Source organism: Lagopus muta, chromosome 3 (genome assembly GCF_023343835.1).
Source record: "Lagopus muta isolate bLagMut1 chromosome 3, bLagMut1 primary, whole genome shotgun sequence".
In the NCBI taxonomy this organism is placed as follows: Eukaryota; Metazoa; Chordata; class Aves; order Galliformes; family Phasianidae; genus Lagopus; species Lagopus muta.
In genome coordinates, this window is record NC_064435.1 from 68,051,369 (window position 1) to 68,076,959 (window position 25,591).

A 25,591-nucleotide genomic window follows, 5' to 3' on the forward strand; every position below is an offset into this window, starting at 1 on the left:
ATATATAGAAACAGTGTTGCTTTTGATACACACCTTCTCTATAACCAGGTCAATCATGCTGATGTTTGAATTGTACAATATCTTCCCATGTAATAAAGGTTTCAGGAAAGTCCATACCAAAGCCCCATTTGAAGACTGTAAAATCTCCTGATAAAGCTTCAGACAAAAAGGAGCTGCAAAAACAAAGACAGACTCGTGTTTCAGAAAGTCAACACGGGTGAGGTTGGCTTTATTTATTTATTTTTTTAATCTAAGTCTTCGGTCTTAATTTACGATCTGTCACAATGACCTGCCAGATATTATCAGCTGACGGTAAATAATCACTTCAGATATCCCAGAGTAGAAATTGTTTAACCACTACCTAAAATACAAATTAAAGTTCTGCAACCTCAGTAATTAGGTACAAGAATATAGAGAGCTATATTCAAAATTCATCTGCCCTAAAGGCTGCGTTAGTGCACTTTAGAGGTAGAGATATGCATGTAAAACCTCTGCACACAAAATTAATGGTGACAGAAGAGTCACCTTAATGAACCACATTCACTCCAGACCCTCAGTTTTTCACCAGATTTCATTCCTACTTAAGAAGGATAATAATCCTTTACAAATACAGCTGTTGCACAGTTTCACTAAGATCTGTAAAATTGCAGGAAAAAATTGCATTAGTCTATGATGCCCAATTTCCTGATTAAAAAAAAAATCTAAATAAGTCACTTTTCATTCCTACCTAAAACATATTATTGTATACCAGATTAAGTTATTCATACATTGGGATGGAATCACGTCCTTCAAAATGAATGCCAAGGAATTGGCCAAAAGATATCCCAGTTTTCACATGTTGTACTCAAGCAAAGGTGAAGAGTTTACTGTGGGAAACATTTAGATACTTATGCCTAGCTCATGTATACTATTTATTTAAATTATGAGCAGATTTGCAAATATGCCATTAAACATCATTAATAATGCCTTAAGGGAGATTATTATTATTATTGTATATAACAGGAAATTAAGCCAATAATATTTAGATTCAGGCCAGATATAAAAGAAACAAAAGTCAGAAATGTAAAATTTAGAACACCCAGTTCTTTCTTCAGACTTCTACTTTCTTCAAGGAAACATTGCTTACTAATGGCAATCACTGCTAAATGACAGCAAGGAATTAAGAGACTAAACTGCCTACTCAAAAATAGCAATATGCCAAAAAACAGAAGACTTGCTAATTTGAGTTTGTTCTGACTTTCCTACACACAAGTGAACAAGGCTAAGGCAGAGGTTCGGCTCCCTGCTGATATAGCCAAGACTGCAGAAGCAGAATCCTGTTTCACAGATTCTTTGCATTCTTTTCTTGTATCCAGTCACCAACAGGTTATTAACAGTATTAAATTAATCAGGATAAGTCAAAAGTATGTTGAAGAAAGGTAGCAGAGGTGAAATTATGAGAGAACAGACATTCTTGGCAGTTGATAAAGAATAGATATTTCAACTGTTAAAAACTTATTTTTTCCAGAAAGTCTGCATACTCTACTGCGCAGCACCACCATAATATTATGTTCAAGGAAGAAAGTTATGCAACAATAGACAATTTTCCATTTTATACCTCAAAAATGTATTTGTATGCTAAATGATATTTTCCTTCAAGCAGAATAAGTCTCTAAGGTGTGAATATTCTTATTTATTATTTAAAGGACAAGAAAGAACTAGAACTTCTTGCGTCTCATCACAATTCTCTTTCAGAAGCAAAGCTTCTATTGATCATCCCTTGTGTTTAGGTTTACAATATCAACTGAGTTGTCAACTGGCATTTTCCATTTAAACAGGAAAAAGTATTTAAGCTCTGAAAGTATATGTGCATCTTGTGATCAATAGATTTTCTCACTTGAATCTTCAGGAATCCCATATTTTCCCATATTGTCCTCTAAGAGCCCCGTGATTCTGGGCATATCAACAAACAGGTTTGCATTGCTGAAAAACGGAGATTCTTCTTTACATACTGCCTTGATTACAGACTCCAGCGATCCAATAGCTGAACTTCTGAACCGTCCACCTTGCAAGAACTAGAACAAATACAGATGAACCAGTTACTTTTTGTAGCTTCAGGAAGTACTCCTGGTGTTCTCACAATCTAAGGAAATCAACAAAACTGAGCTATTGAAACTGCTTACAAGAACGAGGGCTTGCTGTGCTCTTTTCCGCTTTCCTGATCGCCTTTGTCATGGGGGGGAAAAAAAGCTATTGTAGTTTTAGTTGACAGTTGAAAGACAGTAACATATTATTACATTAATAAAAAAATACTTGTATTGGGTAGACTCAAAAGAAATGGAAATATCAAAGCAACTGAACTACAGCTTTCACAAAATCTACTCCACACAAAGTAGAAACAACTGAAGTCAATTTGCATATGAATACTCACATTGAAAACAGTTGCTAAAACAAAAAAAAACACCGTGCATTACAAAAATCCAGTTTTCAATATATCTTTTAACTTCTTAGATATACTTCTAGTTTTTGCACATCTTGAATCATACCAGTATTTACAATTACCACTTGCTCAAGACTAGCATCTAATGAGGAGAGCAATCTGACTGCTTTTATGGCTTAAGAACCATCATTAACCACACTTCAAAAAATGTGAAGCTTCATTCTTCAGACAACATGCTCAGATGCAACTGGTGTCTACTGGTAAACTACATAGGTGCAAAAGAGGATACAGCTAGAAGAAAATGTGCTGCAAAAGTATAACTGAAGAATGTATTGAACCACATGGTACACATCACTGTTGCAGATGCATGTGAGGAAGAACATAACTGGATTATCAGATAGCATTTCGAGACTGCAAAGGTTGCAAACAGAAAAAGTGTTTTGATATGTTAGTAAAGAAAATTGACACTGATATTAACATTTGATTCACTGGAGTTTTTTTGTTTGTTTGTTTGTTTTGTTGTATTTAACAGCAGTGTCATTTTTCAAAATAGTACAGTTCTTTACATAAATAATAGATCACAGACAGTTTAGAGGTTATGCTGTTAGAAACTGTTTATTGTGATCAAAGCGTTTACTCAAGTGGCAGGTGCTTCTTTGTTAATTCCTAGAGAAATATACTAACAAGTGTTATTATTTAAAACACCTGACATCAGAACCTGACTTTTTGCATATGTACATAATAAACAAGTTAACTTTAGATTTCATAGCACCATTACCTACAACTCTGGACTCAATATGCTGGTAACAAGAAATAAACTTCATAAACTGAATAAAGTAATTTTGAATCCTTCCTTGTGACGGCACCAGAAGGGTGAGCTCTGTTTCAGTCAAAGAGCACAAACTCCCTAATTAATTCTGGTTTCAATCAAAATGACTTGAATTTCAAATAATGAATATTTATACAGTGAGCTGCCACCATCAGATTGGAATCTACTAAATGCCTTTCAACTAAAGATCCAATGAATCAATAGAATGTTTCCTAAAATTTTGCTTTGATAAAATGGAAGAACTACATAGGATGGGTATTCATAAAATTTATCTTTGATCCACTAGTTCTAGATTAAGCTAAATGAAGTATGTCCACAATCAAGGCTTTTACACTGAAACAAGTAGTCTCTCATTAAAAAAAAAAAAAAAAGAAAATTAAAAAAAATCAGTCAAGTCAGTTGCCAACTAACTTAAGGAAAAGGAAAGTGGGCACCAAAGATTAAAAAGTTATCTGTAACTACAAGCAATTTGCAAACAGGCAAAAAAAACCTTCATAATATTGGGATTTCTGACCTAACTGAACAGCTGCATACCTAGAAAGAATATGAAAAGCAAAAAAATTTTAAAGAGCTAATTCATCTGGAGTAGAAATATCAGCTAAACAAATTAATTCAATTTATTCAACAAATAAAACCGAAAAGTCAAAGTAAATTACAGCTTACAAAGAAAATTTCAAAAATCCAGAATTATTACTGAGCAGACAAAATAAAAAATACATATATTCTCCTGAAAAATAGAGGGAGATTAAAGATCATACAAATTCTGATGAAACAAAAGGACAACGTACAAAAATAGATATTCTTACTTCTGGACAGAGACATGAACAAGAAATCTGTATTGTATTGACATCAGCAGAATTGGAAAAAAAAATGGCAAAATTGGCTTACTTGGGTAAAAATTTGTCTGAACTATCAAAATTTAGATAGCAATATTTGAAAGAAAAGTAGAAAGCAAATCTGTACTTAATGATGAGTGGCACAGTGCCCCAGGAGATAATGGTACTTTATTGTGATGTTTAATATGGCAAGACAACACAACACATTTTACTATGGAGACAAACAGTATATGAAGAATAGAAGTTAATGCTTTATCAAATTATTGCTCCAGACCAACACAATATTTATTTCAGAAGCCAAATGATTTTTCCTGAAAAAGACATATGCTGTCTCTAGTTCAGGTAAACACTAAAAATTGATTAATGTACTTATCCTAGAAAGCATTAATCAACATTAATCCAATATCTATGCAGTGGATAAAAAATGGCCTTAAGAAGATATTGCAGGGATCCTTACGAAGAAGAAGAAAATATTGAATCACAGAAGTTCCTAATGTTTTTCCTGAGGCTGAACTTAAGTTCCCTTCAATGAATTTTCTAGTTCTGAAATGAGAAGTAAACTACAGAAATTTGCTTATCATCCAAAATCTGAAGGCACTACAGGGAAAAGAACACTGTATTGGAAGAAGCCAGTTACCTGATTAAAGTAAGCCAAGTATAATTCCCAGTGCTAAACATTTATCAACTGAAATCATTAGTTACTATTATAAAATAAAGTTTCCTGGGTACATTACTGATCCTTGATGAAATAAGAGGTTCAAATGTATGCATCTGATGGAAAAGATGACTCCCAAAATTAGCAAGTCATTTTAGTAGGCATGGATATGAATAAACAGAACTACAAGTCTCCAGCCATACCTCCCCTAAGGACGGAACATATCTCTGAGCCCCAACATTTAAGATTAACCTTACCACAGCATGTGAAGATGATCCTAGCATATGTGAGACAATCAAGAGACGGTAACAGAAAAAAAAAAAAAAAAAAAAAAAAAGAAAAAAAAAGCTAGAAAAAATCCATTTAACCTAGGAAAACAGAAGAAGACTATGATTTGTGTTCTACAAACGCGTGGGCAACTCAGAAGTTGTAACAGCTACATGACATTTTTTATACAATAATAAATTTTCTAGTGTTGGATAAATTGAAGTCATAATTTTATATATTTGCAACTTCGAGAAGCTTCTCAGTAATGATAGTTTTAACACAGATTTGTTACATTTAGCAGAGAACATGTAACAGAATGAGGCAGCCTTTCACGCTCAACAGCATTCAATAATTCAGCACCTGTTGTTCTGTCCTGGCCTTACCTAGTCCTGAGAAACAAATAGGCCAAAAATTCACCTTGACATAGAAGTAAATAACTTATAACAACGAATAAACAAGCAAAAATAATGATTGAAATCAGCATTGTTTTTCGCTCAAGGGAGTTACCCATTCACTCAATGAGAGTAGCAGTAGAAAGTGGCTCTGTATTCCAGTTATTATTGGCAGAGACTCAGATTTTATGTAATCTTTTATTGAAGTGTGTAGAATACCAGTTCAGCTTCACACTTTACAGATACTAAAATATTATTTCTTGCTTTTCAGTTTGAGACAAAAAAAATCTATATCTGTTATTTTAAATCATACTTAAAAATTTTTTTTCAGTTAGAGATTAGGAAAGAATCTGTCTTACTCCCTGTTGAATTTCTATGTATTTTTTGCTTCAGAAAGCTGTGCTGCTTTAATTGGTGATGTTTCTGGGTCTCTGAACTATTTTGTTACTGGCTATCAGAAAAATAAAATTCTTTTGGATTTCTTTGAAAGTAGAGGAAAATATTTAAGGAGAAAAGTACATACACAGTTTAGCCACAATTACTTAGCAGCACAAGATTGGCCACTACAGAAAAGACAAGAAAACAAAATAAATAAGAATTAAAAGTAGTTATTAGAAAGCAGAAAAATGCGGTTGATCCTGAAAAGGATATCCATATAGCAATGGGATTCTAAGGAGCAATAGTAGGTAATAAAGAAGAAAAATTGGCTCACTCCTTCCAACAACCAGCGACAGCGCAAGAGAAGTGTAATCTCTGTGTAATGCTACTCCCCCAGCTGCTAATACTTGAATGAGTGAGGTCGATCCAGCCTCCAACCCTTCCAGTCACTCACGTACACTGCATGCACCTGAGCCTCCTGGATTAGCTATGCCATCTCACCTGGTGCTTAACCATTGGTTCAGGCTGTTACCTGGCAATTCCACTGCAGACTAAAAAATAAGCAATTTTTACTTGTTCACAAAAGAAGGAAGTGTTGAAGACAGAAGGGCCATTAAAAACATCATGTAACAGTTTTATAAAAAAAAAAAATAGCAAGAAATTTAATCCTTGACAAATGATTATTTGGCAAAAACAAACAGCAACTTACTACACAAACACACAAAAAAGAAATAAAGATTTTTTCAGAATGCAACAAAACATGGCAAGATGTAAAAGAACAAAAAATTCTAGTGTTAAATCTGTTGTAATACTGAATAATATGGGTTTCCATGGAGCAAAGATCAGGTCTATGACCAGATGGCCCTCTGCTGTTGGAAAAAATTTTTAAATATTTTTAAATGATATTTGCAAAGTTTTTCTATTAGATAAGCAAGCACCTTTGGGATTTCACTCTGAAAAGAATGTTTTCCTTGTTGGAAGGAAAATCTTAAGTTGACATAATCAGAAGTAGTTAAAGGAAAAATCAAAAGATGTAACCTGATGAAAACCACCTTTCTGGAAGTCAGAAAAGTACTCTAAAGAACAAAACCAGAACAAATATGCACCAATCATTATTTTTCAGCATGTCCTTCAGTCATACAGAAGAGCAGCTCACAAGACGATTCAGATCACGAGGGACAACAGTGTTTTTAGGTAGTGCTTATTGTAGATGGCAGTCACTATTGTAGATTGCAGTTAACCACTGAGGAATCTTTGTCATTTAGCCCCGTCAACCTTAAGCTTTCATGCAGCAAATTGAGAAGGTAATGCCAGAATTGTCAGCAGGTCTTATTATGAAAACAGACTCTTCTTGAAAGGTGGAGCCTTTTTTCTAATTTATTTAATTAGCATTAAATAAAAAATAAGATCCACCATTATATCAGCAGCATCGATGTGTACACATTAACTTCAAGAGCGGGGAGAAAAGGAATAATCATCTCATTTCATTACACATTTATTTTTAATGGCAAATAGAACAATGGCATAAAAACATTAAAACAGACAAAACAAGAATTTCATTGAAGATTCAAGAAGTACACGTGCTATCTTTTATCCCTTAAAAAAAGTAAAGGTGCTCCTTATCAAAGTAGCTGCTAAACAAAGATAGTTTGTTAATTAAAAAAAGAAAACAAGAACAAAAAAAACATCTTAACAACATCTTCTACAGCATGGGCTGAAAAGACATGGTTACCTCCGAATTCCATGAATAATCATGCTATATTACTAGCCATTAACTCTTAGACTATAGTCTCACAGATTTAAAAAAAAAAAAAAAAAAAAAAAAAGAGAGATGAAAAAACTCACAGCATCAAAATTACCAGAGTGCTTCAAAGGACACTCAGAGAAAAGAGTTCCTAACTTTCTAATATAGAATGTCTACTAGCAATCCTCCTTCTTATCATACATCCCAAACATCAAAATGGAAATTAAGTTTGCATAGTGAAAATCATACACATACCTGTTGCAGTGCAGAGATATCAAACATCCCAATGTTTTGAATTGCTTTAAGGAACACTGGGAGGTTTTCCATTACATGCTGGACTTTATTAAGAAGAGAGCTGATACTAGAGACCACATCCAGTAATGTGCTTAGTACATTGCTCATCTCAGAAGGTATCTTATTCTTGGAAGAGAAGGAAAATACATGGCAACATATTTCATGTAGAAGAAGGAATTTTAAACTTTTGATGAAACATTCAAAATTATTTTATTTCTAAACCTGATTATTAAATGTTCCTGCAAACCTCATTTAACAAAACTCCCTAGTACTCTCAAAATTCACCTAAAGAATTCTATCTAGAAATTCTAGAACTGGCCTAAGACGAATTAGTAATGTAAATCCAGGTAATATGCTTATAGCTGCCAAGATGGAGAGCTGTCCTACCCAACTTCCACACTAATGGTGTCTGCAACATTCTGCCTCCTTAGAATCCAGTGTAAATGATATCTTTTCTTTCAACAGGTTGTGTCTAGTGCAACAGTTTAATATTTTTAAAATATAAGTTAAATTAAATCTAGTGGCTTTAGGAATCATATTAGAAAACGCACTTTTCTTTCACATTGTTCCTCCCTTTCCATTTTTAGTATATAATGACTTTTACATAAAATAATTACATGAATTTCATTCCTTCCTTGACAGAAGTTCAACTGGCCTTTTGCTGCTGTCGCCATGCATGTTTTGGCACTAAGAGTTTGCTTTCTCTCCTTTATTTTTATAGGCCATTTTTACATTATGGTAATGCAAACTGATTAAGTTATGTCCCTATGCATGATAATAAAAAACAACATAATCTCATTATATACTCCGATCTGCTTCTTCTATCTTTATTGTATCCACCTATCTTTGAATAAGACACTTTCTACTATAATAACATCTACTCCTAATATTCCTTTCAGATTTCACCTACACTCATATATTGAAAAAAAATACCATGTAATAAATCTGTATTTGATTAAAAAGTTAGCAAAGCCTCCACAATAATTTAGGATGAGCTGAAAAAAAATTTCTTCTATGCTAGGAACTCATTATGCTTCATTAGAGTTCAGTAGAAGATAGTACTGTTTTTTCTTCCTTTTTGCCACTGTAGGTTGGCATTCACTCCAGAAAGCAGAATTTTATTCTTGGAAGCATCATTTTCTGTTGTGTTTTTTTGTTGTGTTTTTTTTTTGTTTGTTTGTTTGTTTTTTGTGGGGTTGTTTGTTTGATGTTTTTTGTTGTTTTTTTTTAATATATATATAGCTTTGAATGCAGCACATAAAATAAATACAGGATCTGTGGTTGTCAAATTATTCTTCCAGACTATGCTGTAACTTTCCACTATTTGTACTTAATAGTATTTTATTTACAGTGACCCAAAAGATCTGAAATAAACAACTATCACCAATTCCATCCAATAACTTTTCTCTAACAAGTGGAAACATCCCTCTGAAAACCCACATTCAATTCCAGATAATCTACAAATCTCGACACAGCACATATTTGCTGCAGACTTCTGCAACCCCATCATTTTAATTTTGGCACTGTATTATTCCCATTATTTTCCAGGAGTATACAAACACTGTCTTCTATTATGATCATAAGTTCTCTAAAACTTTTCTACCAGGGTAAATTGCTGTAGAGTGTTTTCAGTTAGATTAAACAGAGTGGATGCCAACAGACAAAGCTGAATTGTCATCATTCGGTTGTGCTAATTGTTGTTAATAACCACAGAAACATTCTGAACCAGTCAAAAGTTATCTGACTTAGATCACATGAAATATGGCTTGTTTGCCCTTACAGAGAGAGTCATCCTCTGAGCTGGAAAAACATATTTACATCATTCCTGAAGAAACCACCTGACTTTTCAGCAGGATTGCTACAAAAAAAAAAAAATATGTTCCAGGGTGATATAATTTTGTCTAAGGAAATAAGTTTGTAATGCACAAAATGAGGATTCCTATGCTTGTTTTTCATTCCAGCGATGTCAAATCAGTGTTTCACAAAAATTAACAAGTGGCTAATGCAAACTTTGCAAAAGATTAATACAGCTAAATCTCTGACCTCCTGTGTTTTCTCTGTTACTTTCATAATTAACTCCTCACTGATAATTTTCCTGAGGGAGCAAGTATGGAATACAATAAGATCTACCAACCCCGTTCAACTATGTTTGCTTTGCTGAGCTAAATGAGGACAAAAAGGACCACATGGCTAGTGCTAGCTTCCACAGAAAAGGATGTTTGAAGCAACAAAATACTATATTTGTTAATTGTACTATTTATCTCCCTTCGTGCTTTAAGCCACCTTCAAATGAAAAGCATAGGAACTGAATGATCTTACCGTGTAAATTATATGGCGTAAGTTCAAATTCTTTATAATCAGTACAAATGTGGTGTAAAGATCCAGTGCTGGTAAAGAACACAATTCTTCCACTGCCAGGGAGGCTTTGCTCTTTTCAGATAGCTTGAGCAGAAGGCTAAGTACTTCTTCATCACATCTTTGAGTGAAGGCTATCACAAAGGCACTGTAAAAAACCTATCACAATGTATGCATATTAAAAGTTTGTCTTCCTGGAATGCTTGACCTTCCTCTGCAGTAAATAAAATGAGAATTTTTCAAGTAGCATAGCAATTTGCAGTTCTCAACAAAACTGAAAGAATGAACTATCCAGCTCTCTATCAGATTGGTATGCTTTCATTTGATATTCTTATAAATAGATGAAGTGTGTTTCTAATAAACATTCATTTTTATTTGTGAACAGATCCATTATATGGCCACTGATACCTTAAAGCGGGCATATTTAGAACACTGTCTATATATGTTCTAGCAGATACACCTCTTTGTAGCAGAAACACCTGAATATCAAAACACAGATATGTGAATCATTGTAAAATCAAACAGTATGGACTTTTTTCAGATCACAGATTCAACACTTAGGGATGCCTACGTGACACAATGATCACTCTGAGCCAGCTCACATTTCTTAGTCCAAAACTCCTTTGAGGTGTTACTGTTTAACAGAAGAAGGGACAAAAACCTAAGCAGATCTATGGTAAGACTACAGTAAAATTTGCTGAAATAATGATTTTCTTTTCTTCTAATAAAAACATCACAGAAAGACAAATGCTTTCAGCCCAGATATATAAGCAGTTCTTAGCTTCTCTTTCTTGTGAAATGTCTGAAAGAAAGCAAATGGCAGCAAGTCCAGGAAAATGACAGTTTAGAGCCACAGTACAGAACTCAGGGCTCCATTGCAGTACCCCCTGGGACAGCATCCACTTGCACTTCTTCCATTTAATGCTGATAGCAGCACCCAGTGATGGAAACGATTCATAAGAAAATCTAACTAGGACCCACAGTTGGCCACTATGCAATTTAATTCTTTATTTCCTGTGAACATTTTAATCTGCAACCTTTTGAATTTCAGACTTTTTTCCATAATTTTGTCATCATAGAATCATGATGCCAAATCATTTCCTACACTTTTAAATTTACACTTTTTGTTTGTGTGCGTACAGAGACCAGAATATGAGTGTAAATATAATTCTGCCTGTAGCGTAAAAAGGTATTGATTTGGATTTCTTGTTTTGATGGAAATCTGACTCTGTTATGCAATTTGAAATTCATATCCTTATTCCCACATGAACATTACAGTTTCACTCCAGTTCTTATCCATTCAGTACTTTATCTACTGGACCAAGTCCTTCAGAACTCATTTTGCAGCCTTGTGAGTACCAGAGCTATGCCAAACTCTTTATATTCAGTAAATAAATGCTTATAATCTTGAGATTAAAGGTTTTGCATAGTTTTAAAACACAATCCCATTGCTATAAGAATGCCTAGTGCATAACACTGAGATAGAAAGCTAAATGCAGCAAGCATGAGCAGCTTACAGGCTTACTCTTACCATCCCAGAAGCAAGCACAGTAGTGCTATACAGTCACAGACACACACAGCTGCACATGCCTGTGAGTGTCACTAGTTTTTTTCCAACAATGGCAACATAATCTATGCTTAAAATAGTTATAGCTTAAAAAATTATTTGTATGTAATCACTAAAAGACACAGTTCTTAGTGCTCCAACTGAACAGGGGGAAGATTTAAGTGCATATACATATAAAAAGAATTCTGTATAAATACACAAATGTGAGATGTGTACATATATCTTAACTCTATGTAGTACATTGCCAGGAAAAAAAAAAAAAAGAAGATAGGAAATCATTAGCGAATTCAGTCATTTAACATTATTCCAAAAGATCAAGGTGCACAGAATCCCATTTAACTGAATCACTTCCAGATGACTTCTCTCATTACCATTTATGGTATCAAAATAACAAGCTAACAATAAAGGCAGCCATAACACCAAAGGAGTAGAAGAACAAATCATCTGTAAGTAGTCACAACTGTATGAACTGCCTTTTTAATAGCCACACTTTTCACAAACAAAACTTGCAATCATTTCTGCAAGTAGAACATCAGTGACATCCAGTGGCTGCTTGATTGACCTCGTCAGTTTATGCCAAATCATTTCAGTCACACAGGCATTAACAGCAAAGAAAACTTTCAGTTAGTCAGCAGTTATTATTACTACTGTATGATCACAGGGATCACAGGAAACAGCAGCAAATGTAGTATACACACAGGCCTTCCCTCAGAGAACTTCTTCAATCCACTCTTTAGACAATATATAATGGACAAGTAAAGAAGATAAATAAAAGTGAAGCAAAATTCACACAAAAAGATAAGAACAATGAGGAGCACATCAAAGAATACAAAACAAATCTGACTGCTCGTTACAAGATTCAAATGAGGGAAGACAAAAACCAACAGAATAGCAAAACTCAAATTCAGTGTCAGCACAAAGTGAAACAGTGCTGAGAGTAATGAAGCAGCCCAATTTAGGCAAGAATGGTGCTACTATAAAAATTGTTGTCTTAATATTTCACATTGTCATTTTCAAGTCCCAAATCTCATGAACTTTCACATAGAAGTTACAAATGAAAACAGAAGATTTCACATATAATTCATCTTTTGTTTCAGTTGGCTCTGGGTTATTGTGTTAACACTTCTTTTTCATCTTTTACCTTTGAAAAAGAGATATTAGCTTCCAAAATGCTACTGATAGTTTCTTCAGAGATGTTGACAGAAGAAAGAATGTCCAGCCTCAATTCAGTAATATTCTGCACATAATCTTTGACTTTCATATCTGCAAGAAAATAAAAATAAGAGCTATCCAACCTGCTTAATTAAGTTTCCCAGAAACTGCAGCCTTTTCTCTAGATTTTTTATGAGAGGGCATAATGGGCATTAAAACTTCATATTGTATAAGTTACTTCTGATTCAAATTTAAAGGTCACTCTCCATAAGGAACATCCCTCAATAGTCTGCAAACTACAACACTCTCTTGCAAAAAAAAAAAAAAAAGAAAGTAGAGATTCAAAGTGTTGAGGAAAACCATAACTCACCATTTAAAAGATTAAAATTGCTCAGAAAAGCTACCACAGGATTTTCTGACAACTGTATCTCCCAATTTTCAATCAGTCTGTAATGACAACCATAGATTCACACTTTACCAGAATTAAATCATTGACTTCAGTATGTATATGAAGTATTATGAACAATGAAATAGTCCTGAAGAAAAAGGTCAGACACATTACGCTCTGTGTGCACGCTGCACATGCAGAAAGCACCTCCACACACCTCTGTATGTTGCTTTTATGTAATGCAGAGACTATCAAATTCCTTCCCTGAATCAGAATATCATGATGGGAAGATGTCTGTGCTTGCAGTGCTCTACAAAAAATGGCTTACAGAGAAGCACAGGTCTAGTAACATCCCACTTCCATACTTTTTACTGAGCACAGAGTTTTAAAACCTAGAGATGCAAAGCATTCTCATTACAGATTAATTAATTCTAATTCTAAGCAGAGAATTCAGAGCGTTCACACTTCAGAAATTATTTACTATTAAAACACTGGGTATTCATTCTACAGTCTATAAGAAAAACCCCAGGGCCCACATTCCTCCATGTTATTTCAATAATTCATACAGAGCTTTTAATCCTATTATAAAAATAATCAAACCACAATAGCAACAATTACAAGAGCAGCCACTTCTAACTGACAATTAATTTGAAACACAATCAATTTGAAACATGTAGTAGTTGTTTTATTAAATTACTTAAAATCTATTATTTTTCCTCAAGAAATTAAGCAACTATTTGAAATTATTTGGAGCTCAATCCTGACAGTTTACGAGCACTCATGAACCAAAAGATTAGATGTAAGTGCTCAGCAAAAGTATGAAGTAACCAGAATTTTGCTAAATAGCAACTTAAATAATATCTGCATTGTATTTGCTCAATTTTCAGTTACACAAACAACAAAAAAAGAGACTGATTAAAAGTATTTATCCTCTAACTACAAAATATAGAACACGTGCACAAAATAGCATCACTAATAAGAACCATTTGGGGTACTGAGATGTAAGAGGCTTTACTTTTGCAAGCGTCTCTGGATGTTCTCCAACATTAGTTGACAATCACAGCTGCCATCAGTAGTATTCTGTAAGGCTCTCAGGAAGCTCTCTAGATTATCAGAAAGTTTTAGGTTTACATATGCCATGCTCTCACAGTCTCCCTTGTTGAAAATCTTCCACATTCTTTCAATACTCTGCAAAACACAGTAATCATTTTGTTAGCAAATTCATGAGGTCACGTTATTGCTTGATATGGGTAGTCTTAGCAATCTAATAATGCATATTTTCAATATGACAATATGAATAAAGTACTACTAATTTACTCAAGTACTACTAATTTACTCACACCATTTGAAACTGGGCAAAGATTTTCCAGAACCCAAGAGTTCTGAAAGATTTGAGTTTTGTGTAGTGAAAAATTGTTGTGAATTGACCTAACATCAAGGGGGTTCATCCCATAACAGAAATTTCAACATTTTTACTAGAAATTTCATTTCAATAAAATTGCTTTTATTTTAGGCTCACCATTTTCTTATTTATTAAATTCGGGATACCTATATACAATAGTTTTCTTGCATCATGCACTGTTGTTAATTTTCACTTCTTTTTGCTCCTGAATATTCAAATTTCTGATCTTGCTATTTTATTTTTGCAGAAGTTTGTCACAGTACAATGGAGACTAGAGAAATACATTTCTTCAGCAAATGCCTACTTTAAGATATGAGTGCTGCCTCTTTTGCCTGTTTACCTTAAAACAATGAATTTCCATTCATGTCAGCAAGTTCTCCAGGTAGACAGAATACAGACTAGAAGAACTATTTCATGAAAAGAGGAGGTAAATTCTGCACTAAAAGCATGAAGTGAGTATTTTGTACATGTGTGCACAGATGTGCACACATCTATGTGCGATTACCAAAGCTCTGGATGAATCAAACTAAATGCCAGATGCTACTGCCTCCCAACCCAGACTGCATGCAATTTCATGCACTGTTAAAAAAATAAAAATGTGGATCCCCATCTGGTAACCACAATTGCCATTTTTAAATTGAACAGCTTTATATTTAGCTTGATTTTCCAGCTGTTCCTGTAAAAGTTTTAAAGTATAAATGTACTCTTATTCCTGAGATTAGCACTATCATAAAACTTAGAAAAACTAAAATGGGCTGCTGTTTGGTACTGAATGGCAATTCAGTTATTCTAGTTACTGTAATTCAAGTTATATTTACAGCTTTTAAAGCTCATTAATTTGAGGAATTCCTTCTGTGTATCACTATAACATGCATTAGAACTACACCCATACAAACATCAGTTTCATACAGCCCTGTGGGGACAGATCATTTCAAAAGCAGGAGAAAAAAATCGTCTGACATTAGTCTCCCAAGTGTAACATACTCTTCAAATAACACCTATACGTGTGAAAACTGTTCAAACCTGATAATGGTCTTGAACCAGACTGATTCCTTCAATTATAGAGATTATTAAGTGACGCATCATGCCATCTTTACACTTCATAACAACACAGAAAAGGTTGCCAGTGACAACTGGTTCTTCTGTAAGATAGAGTCCAAAGCTTAATCATTTAAAAATGCATACATATTGGTCCACAAATGAAAAATTAACCAAACAAAAAGGAACAGAAAAAGGTGGATTTTTTTCTAAAAGCAAATAAACACAAAAGTCTGATGTGTTTAAGGTGTTAAGAAATATTTCTGACCAACTTTATTTTCCATTAGAGTGCAAGAAGGGCTTGTTAGATTAAGTTCCCACTGCTGTTCACCATTACATAATAAGAAATTATACCCTTATGTCAATGCAAGGCCTTTCTCAGTGTGTTCAAATTTAATGCCAACATGAAAAAGTAAGTCAAAGGCATTCATACAGAATAATTTGTTCAAGTTATTGAGCTGTAGCTAGCCAATCCACTGCTTTAGTGGTGTTATAGTCTATCCATAATCTACTCAGAAGCAGGAGATAAAACTTCCTTCATACATTTGCTCAGTTTTTCATTTCTATTAGCTGAATGCTGCCTGGCGCCAACTCCTGGTCGTTAAAAAACTCCATAATTTTATTCACTTCACTAATCTAATAGAAAAAAAAATATAGAAAAAAAAAAAAAAAATGGGACAAAACCCAAATGCCTATACAGACTTCCACTTGTTCTGTGAGTTGAATCAAGGAAAGAAGGAAGAGGTCCTGGTAAGTTAACAAGCCCAGGAAGCAGGGAAAGAATATGTGCCTAAAAATGATAGGAGAGGAGCTGCAAGACCAACTGCTTTCACTCAGGCTTTTAATCATTATGGCCACTTCAAAAACCATCCCTCTATGAGATCAAACTCTTTTCCTGCGCCTTTGCTGGTTTCATTTCCCTGCATTAGTATACTTGCACTGCTCTGCATTGCCCAAATTAATTCATTTTTATAAATTTTCTCAGAGTAAAGTCTTAACAATACAACCAGTGCACACAGTGATCCAAACAGCCACAACCATGGCAACCAACCTGAGAAGATTTTAAGAATATTCAAAATGGCAAACTGCAACTTATGCAATAGTAGAACACTAGTAGGTTGCAAATGTTGCTGAAGAATTTGACATATTTTAGATGCTCTGTGGAAAGATTAATGAAAAAGTGTTATTTTCATAATGAATGTACCATAACAAATTTCCAGTGACTACATACAACTACAATCATTAATGAACCATGATAGGATTTTAATATTAACAGTTATACGACTAGCCATTAATCCAATATTTGTCTGAATTGTTTCAGAGTCAGAACATAACGTTTCCATGGAATTAAAAAACAGTTTTCCATCAAGATAAAATATCATCAAGTATTTTAGTAAAATCATAACTGTTGTTAAGCTAGTTTTCAGAAACACATTGTTCACAGTACCTCCTGAATGAGAGCAAAGAGCAGAACACCCAACACCTCTGAAAATCAGCATTTTGGAAAAAGAAACCACATTTCTAGCATTGATTTTCATTTTTCAATGGATTGGGCTAATACCATATTTGCATAAAAATGAATCTCCAATTTCTAAATAACATATTAGAGTCACACAACAACTTCATTACACTGTTTCTCTGTTATGCTACATGAGTAGGACCACCGGTCCCATCAGTAAGACCACCTAGAACTGTCTGAAGCAACCGTCTCACGAGATTCACTGAGCATTACTTAAATGCAGCAACTCTGGTCTAGCAGCACTTCTATTAAATAAGTTGTTAGTAAATATTTCCCCAAAGGAGAAATCCTCTGCTGCTAGCCTAGATTATATTTGAGGAACCTGACAAAAGTGATCACAGGCTGTTTCCTTCAGAAATTATATTTCTCAAACTGAACACCTTAATATGTATTAACCATAATGCGTACAGATGATTGTGTATACATGTATAAAACTATATGTATCAACTATATATTATATATATTTATATATTGACTGAAAAAATTAATATTCAAATACATTTTCGTGTATATATATTATACATGTAAGCATATGTACTGCACTCATACCCTCTAAGGGACGTATTGTTTGCATAAGACATCATCAATTTAAGTTATTTTTATTCAATCCTAGTCACAGTTTTCAAAAGAAGGATCTCTCAAAACACCAGTAGAAACCTTTTTGTTTCCCCTCACATGAAGAACTAATTGCTTCCTGAATTTTCTCATCACTGAAGAAAATGAATACATGTGCTGTAATCTGTTTTTTGTTTTCTGGTGTGCAAAATCAATTGCTTGAAGAGTTAGTGCAGGAATCTGAATTACTTTGTGTATGATTTCAAAGCACTTGTTCATTCAAACCCTGAGGCCTAGTCACAAGAAAATGAACAGTTTGTCAGTTGCAAAAAGCTTGAATAAAACTGTGGTTTGGTTTTCAGAGCTGAAAAGTTTTTAAAGCAACTAATTTCTTGAAATAGTTGATACTGTAATTCCAAAGAAATCACCTTGATCACCAATACAGATCACTAAGCACATCAAGAACTTGAACCATGTGATGTAATTTGATACATCTACTGTACACAACATAACATGAAACACAATATTGCTTTATACAAAGGCACAAATATGAAATACTATAATAATAAAAAACTGAGCAAGCTGCATACGAAGAGTTCTTTTGTCACTGCTGGGTTTTGGCACACGTTTACAGTAGTACATAGAAATTGCTTACCTCAAATCCTTTCCTAAAGCTACGTTATTCCTGTTATGTTCTGTGAAATATGCAAATGTAATTTGCAACACTTCTTGCATGATCTCCAGAGTTCTGCTTTGTGACAGAGTAGAAACATTTTCGTATTGCGCATTATCAAAAAATGAATCAATGAAGTCAACTATCTTACGCTCAGTACTGTTTGCATGCAGAGCTTCTTTTGTAACAGCAAGGTCATCAATCATATGAAAGAGAAAGTTTTGAAAAACTGAATTAGCAATGTAAGTAGCATTCAATATCTCTCTGCTAAGGTGATCATCAACAAACAACATATCGGTGTAATCTTCTTTAGATTTATTTTGGAATAGTTCCAGAAAGTCAATAATATCTTTAACAACCAGCAGTAGATCTGATGATTTTTCTTTAGCCATAAGAAGGACTAGAGGTTGCATCACTTTAGAATAATTTTGATTATTACACTCACACAGAAAGCTGTTCATAATCTCTTGTATGTCTTCAAGTTTTCTTAACGCAGCCTCTACAGATGATGTATTAAACTGCTGTATTAACACATCAAAAGTCACTGAAGAGGACCGTCCAGTGGCTAACCTTAATAGCTGAAACTCTTGGTCTATTACTGCAAGTGACTGTCTCACACTGAAATTCAACAACAAATCTTCTGTTCTTTTAACTACAGGAAACCAGATGTTCTCAATGTTATCAGATATATTGTTGTTTCCATTTAAAGATGATAATACCATGAGTATCGAGTAAGCTTGGTTTTCAACAGAAGACAAAGTCATGAAAGGCTGAACTACAGAAAGAAAAGAATGGACAGCTTCTGTATCCAAAAGTCCAGAAACTTCAGTTGTCATGTTCTTGACATAAGGTAAAACAGTCTCTGTAAGTGATATGCTTGAGTGCCTGCTCCAGCTTAAGCCACCATAAAGATCATTCAGCTGTTCAAGAACATATTCAGACATCTCTATTTCTGCTGCCGGCATACTACTCAGAGTTTCTATGATTTCTAAAGCCACTTTTCTCTTTGACGTGGAGGAACAGTTGACAGTTGAGTTTGTATTATTTGCCTGCAGAGGTACAGCATAGCGGTATAGCTCATTCCAAAAAGCTAGCAGTTCTTTAAGAAATGAATCATTTATATGATGGAGCTCAGAAAACTTCAAAAGAATAGAGTTCCATTCTTTAATCTGATGAATAAAGCAAGTGAGATTATGAGTAATGTCAGTCTGAAAATCTTCCATAGTGCACAAGAAGCTGTCATTCAGAGTAACAAGTTTCACTTCTTTGTGTAAGACTGCACTGTGATTCAGAGGAAAATTACTTTGCATAAAGTCACAAGGTTTGGAAGTGGGATCGCTCTGAAGTGTTACCATTCTGAGAATCCAGCAGAATTCTGCAGAAAAACAAATTGAGGCCTCTGAGGGTTCATTAGGCACATCTGTCAGTGTCTCTAATAACATTAGTAGACTTTCTACTTGATTAGAGATTTCTTCCTTTGTAAACATTGACATTTTTGCTTCTTGAGTCAGTGCAAAAGTATACACATCAGCTAGTACTTCTGTTATGTTCCCATGAGCTAGACTTTCCATAACGCTGTTGACATCAAGGAGAAGATAGAACACCTCTTCTACATCAGAGAGATCCTCTTGAAAAAGTTGCGTGATGTGCCATAAACCAGTCAGGTTCCAATTACATGAACTGTTCTCAAATGCATCCCACCAGTCTATTAACATCTCTAACTCAGAACTCCCCCTCTGCAGAGGTTTGATATTTTTAAAGAAATTGTCCAAGCCCATCTGGACTTGTTTGAATTGACCTATCAAGAACTCAATATCCACGTTCTTCAGATTTTGCACCAAGGTTATCATGTGCTCTAGAAACTCTCTACCATTTCTTATTGGAAAACTAGTAAGGCTTGAAGACTTGAAAATTTTGAGACCTACCAGTTTACCATTCAGAGCTGCTTTTTCTGTCAGTCTCTCAAGAAGCGTATTGTATTCACCCTGCAATTCATGAGGCAAGCTTGAATTGAATTTATTCAGTTTACTAAGCACAACTTGAAATATCTCCATCAACAAACTGATATTTTTCTCATCAAAGAAAGAGGAGCTGCTTTCTTGCATTTCAGAAGTTTTGTTTTCAAGAAGATGCTGAATTTCTGACAAAAGTTCTATTGAGGAAAGCCAAACACTGTGGAAGGGATTAAGGAAGGTCCCTAAAGTGCTGTTAGATCCATGGACTGAGTGATTGAAACCAGTATCATCTGATGTATTTTGTGAGTGACCCATTAAATTATTCACAACCTCTTGTATTAGTCCTCCAGAATTATTTAAGAATGTAAAAATATATTCAAGCACATTAGTGTCATTTTGTACATTAAATTCAGGGAGAACAACTTCCAAAGCTCTTCCTATAATATTGAAATAAATGTTTACACAAATCACATCATAACCAGTTACAGAGCACTCAGGGATCATAAAATTGAAAATTGAATTAAGGAAGTCCACAGTGTTTTTTAGCTTAGCATTTGTCTCAGTGTTTCCCAGAGATTTCAGTAGAAATAAAATATGCTTTGCATTTTCAAGGTGAGAAGGTGACTTGTATTTTTCACTGAGATAATGAAGTCCATGGATCCACCCATTACAATTCTCTACTCCTTCTATTACACTGTAAGATTTGAGCAGGGAATGAATATAGGATGAAAAATTCAAGTGTGAATAGTTTATGTTTTTCAGAGTACTGTCAGAAATGAATTTTGTAATATTCTGTAAAACGCTAGCACAAACCAAATATTTATCTAGAGGTGCATATGTTAAGAAAGCAGCAGTGTCCTTTATCTCAGCAAGAACAAATCCAAGTTCTTTTTGGGAGAGTTTGAGAATAGTAGAAAGTGAATTCCCAATGGAAAACTCACTGGAGCTCCTTTCTCGCTCCGATCCTCCTGAGATGAATGTATTAAGCCAAGAACTCAAAAAGTCTCTATTAACAACCTTTAGTATGGATTGCTGCAATTCAGTTATCACAACTTCAATCATTTCTAAAACATCATCTGAACTGTTACCTTTAAGCGAACTTGCATCATCAATTGCATTTTCAAAAACATTTTCAAATACAGAAAGGTAAGTTTCAAAATCTTTCCAGTCACTTGAATCACCACCTTCAACTATCATTTTCAACAGATTAATTGCTGATGTAGATTCAACAATAGCCATTGTTGTTTTATTGCACAGTTCATTATGAGTTGTATTTAAAATGCTTTCAGAGAGGTTTCTCAAATCATTTCTTAGATAGACAAAAAAGGTTGAATTCAATTTTAAGATTCTGGATGTTTCTTCAAAAATCTCTGTCCATATTTGAAGCCATGTAAAAGTACAATGCAAAGCAGAAGAGAAACTTACCTTATCTTCCAGTTTTGTTATATTATACAAGACACTGTCCAATGGAAGCAGGAGATTGTAAACCTCTGCTGAATCATTTACAGAAGTGATGTTTGATGGATAAAAGTAAACGCACCCATTTCTTACAACGCATTCTGGGGAGATGTCAAAAAATTGTTCCAAATAACAAAAGGCAGCTGCTTCAAGGTCTTCATCTAAAAATAAGGTTTTAAGGCTGCTCAGAATATTATAGACAACTTGCAACTCTTTTTTGCCTTCCTGTATAAAAGACCAGGCCTGAAATTCTGTGTAATTGTAAAAGGCCAGTAATTTTTCACAGAGTGACTTATTGGTAAAGTTCCAAAGAAGATCAAAAGTTTCAGATAGAAAATCAGAAATTTGGTCCATATCTCGGAAATCATTCCATGTTTGAAAGGATGAAATTTCTTTTGAGGTGTTATAAAGAAACATCAAAGTGTTATTGCTCTCAGCATTTAAGAGCAGATCAGCGTTCTGATACAAAGAGAAAAGTATCTGAAGAAGTGATTCCACACTACTACTGTTTAATTTTTGAATGTCTTTAAAGAAATTGGGAACAATTTTGCCTAACTCTTGTACTTTATATATAAACATTGCATTTGACAGTAATGAAAAGGAGGTATTACTCACTCCATGACCTATGCTGAAAGATGCATTGACATGACTGTCAGCCAACGATACAATCTCATAGAGATTCCTTAGAAAGTTTTCTCTTAAGTATTTTAGATGGTTCAGAGTAGGACTATTTAAATCTTGCCAATCTGCTAGGATATTTTTGAGCAATTGAATGCTTCTATTAAGACTGTTTTTATTTTCTGTAACAGGAGATATAAAACTAGATAAAGATTCCAGTGTCTCCTCAACTTCCACTTGACCTATGTGAGAAACCCTGGAATTAAGTTCATGAGACACAATTTTCAACATTTCCCAGAAAAAATCCATCTTCTCCTTCATCCAAAATCTCAGATGAGCCTGTAAATTTTTTTGTATTTCATTATAGAGCTCAGAAACTGCAAGTGAAATATTTCTCGTGGATTCCTCCCCTTTCATCCACATAATCACTTCACTCAAGGTAGTTTCCATTAGAGGTCGGATGCCTGAAAGAACTGAGAAGTTAAACACTACAATTTCTTCTACAATTTCTGCAAGATGTAAAATGTCATCCATTTCCTTTTCACTTGAAATCCATATATTTTCTTCTGACTTCAAAAACTCTTTTATAGATGTCAAATTCCTGAAATATTAAGCACAATTGTTTTTTCTCATTAGTTACCTAGCAGGCAGGCAGGAGTCAAATAAATATATATATTTTATAATTTTAGAATATAGTTGTATTTACTTAAGTCAAAGAAAGATCAATTATTATTCAAACAGCAGTCCATAAGTAATTACTACAAGACTTTAAATAGCTTAACTGATGATCACTTCGGTTTTCAAAAACATGTCAGAAAAACCTGAAAAGTCACAGACATTTAAATTAAAACATGAATATAGGTATCTAGGTTACAAAAGAGTGCATTTAGCAGCACTTATAATTAACTGTGTAAGCCACAAAGAGTCAAACACCTTTTGTTTTAAGTACCTCATACATTCTGAGGTTGAAGATAGTTTCTCCTTAATTATGTTCTTTAAGTACTTAAAAAGCAGAAGGCCACACATAGCATTTAAAATGTTTGTGAAGGATTTTGTTTCCATTTTGTTAGTACTATTGCAGAAAAAAAACAGTGAATGCTCTAGAAGCAGTATTTCAGATATTTCATCTTACAAACATTTAGCTTGTACTCTAAATATCAAAATCATTTAAGATTTGGAAAACTCAAATCATCAGTTACTTGTTTCTAGAGCCCATTTTAAATTAAAATTCCTATCAAGTTTCAATGAAAAGCATGACATGGCCTATTGAAAGAGTAGAGGCAACATTCCAAAGTATACCGAAGACAACATATGTCACGTTTAAACTTTCAAGTCTTCATCTTTAACTGCACTGATGGTGGGTTGTTTTGTTTTGTTTTTTTTTTTGTTTTGTTTTGTTTTTCCATTTTACAGGTTACACAGGGGATTGAAATAGCAGAGAGCTAAATAGCTGCAGAATGAAAAATAAAGTCAGAGTCCAGAAACGTAACTTAGTTAGAAAGCACTCTTATCAGTGTGATCATCTGCAAAGCACAGTAAACAGTTAATAGCATTAAATAGCAGCCACAACTAGTTTAAGGCTGTTCCATGAAGTATGTGTTTTTCTTGTTTAAACAGAGTGGTGATTAAATGTCTTCTGTTGTACTGTTCATCAGAAGCATAACATAGCTGTGATAAGCAGGCTTTGTAAGAACACATTACTTACACTGCTTCCCAGTTTACACTGAACAGCACCAGCTATTTGGAAGAAAATGGCACAGTAAATGTGTTAAAGAACTACAAGCATCCAAAGTAGAGATGAGGTAATGAGTTCCACAGATAAAGAAATTGCATTGATTAGTTCAACCTTACCGTGCCCAGGAAATAAATGAGGAATGATCTGATAAATCTTGCAGAAATGCTAATAAATAATGACTTAAGATAGTCTCCAAACCAAGTTTCTGACTAGAACATAGAGATGCTTCAGATCCATCTGCAAAAAATAAAAATTTTGATACCAAAAGACAGATCAGGGAAACTTTATGAACAACTTGATCATCTCACACTGAAACAGCCTTAAAAACTTCTATCAGATGTAGCAGGACATGTATTTCCCTCTCTGTGGATAATCATTAAAGTAGATGTTAAAAGAATGAAATATGCAATATTTAGTAAAGGATTTCATCTTAATTCTAATTCTATTCAAACAAATGAAATACATTATCAATAAATATCAGCTCTACAGAAGACACATCTGTATCAGTCAATCCATTAAAGAAAAAAAGGAAATATAGACAATATATGAACTAAACTTCAGAAAGACTAGAAAAAAATAAATTAATTTTGTTATGTAAAAAATGCACTTAGTGCTGCACTCCAACTGAAATGTACTTTACTATTTTTTTCTCCTTGGAATTATATTACAGTACAAAAAGAAGTAGTCTTGTGAAATTCAGTTATTAATACCTAGAAATCCAAAATACCTGAACTGTAATTGATTTTTAAAATTGTGCAATCAATTCAATTCATATTTTAACAGTTTATTTCACTAATACAGTTCTTTGATTAAAGAAAACTGCTTTTTTTTTTTTTTTTGCATTTCATTTCTCAGCAGCCCACTTACTGATTAAACACATTTCTGACTAGCTTTATGAGCAAAAGGACAGAGGGCAGAAAAAGGAAAATGTTTGGAATAAACATGCTCTTCATAGATCTTTATAATTGTCATTAAAAAAAAAAAAAGCCAAGTCCTTCAGAAGATGGAAATGATGGAAATGTAAGCAGTGAAAGAATGTAAGCACTAGAGAGACTACTTAAAGGAAATGAATGGTGATGTTGAAGAAGGTAATTTTTTTAACCCCTATGGATCAGCTATATTGTGCCATGCTCCCAAGCCCATTTGCACCACAAAGCACTGAATGGAATAATACAAATATTTTACCAGAAATAAATCTAAAATTGCAAAAATCTCTCCCATTCCTCAGGTGACACATTAGAGTTTTTCCAAAAAATTTTATTTTTGACCAAATAAGAAAAAAACTAATATATTTCAAGTAAGTTAATGGCAGATGGCTCAGGACATATGAAAAAACACAGGATGGGATGAAGGAAATCAAAC

The 25,591-nt window shown here is 33.9% G+C and overlaps 1 protein-coding gene across 1 annotated transcript in view; it reads right to left on the reverse strand.

Annotated features, from left to right (window-relative positions):
* The window catches only part of ABCA13 (ATP binding cassette subfamily A member 13), a 169,058-nt gene that overhangs the window by 118,028 nt on the left and 25,439 nt on the right, over positions 1–25,591 (reverse strand). Inside the window, exons 16-26 of the mRNA XM_048940607.1 lie at positions 24,346–24,466; positions 18,446–23,095; positions 16,768–16,874; positions 15,702–15,820; positions 14,292–14,464; positions 13,259–13,335; positions 12,878–12,999; positions 10,134–10,328; positions 7,776–7,940; positions 1,877–2,054; positions 34–173 (exon numbers count right to left, since the gene is read on the reverse strand). Of these exons, the coding sequence (XP_048796564.1) occupies positions 34–173; positions 1,877–2,054; positions 7,776–7,940; positions 10,134–10,328; positions 12,878–12,999; positions 13,259–13,335; positions 14,292–14,464; positions 15,702–15,820; positions 16,768–16,874; positions 18,446–23,095; positions 24,346–24,466 (6,047 nt within the window). The remainder of the gene's footprint in view (positions 1–33; positions 174–1,876; positions 2,055–7,775; positions 7,941–10,133; positions 10,329–12,877; positions 13,000–13,258; positions 13,336–14,291; positions 14,465–15,701; positions 15,821–16,767; positions 16,875–18,445; positions 23,096–24,345; positions 24,467–25,591) is intronic.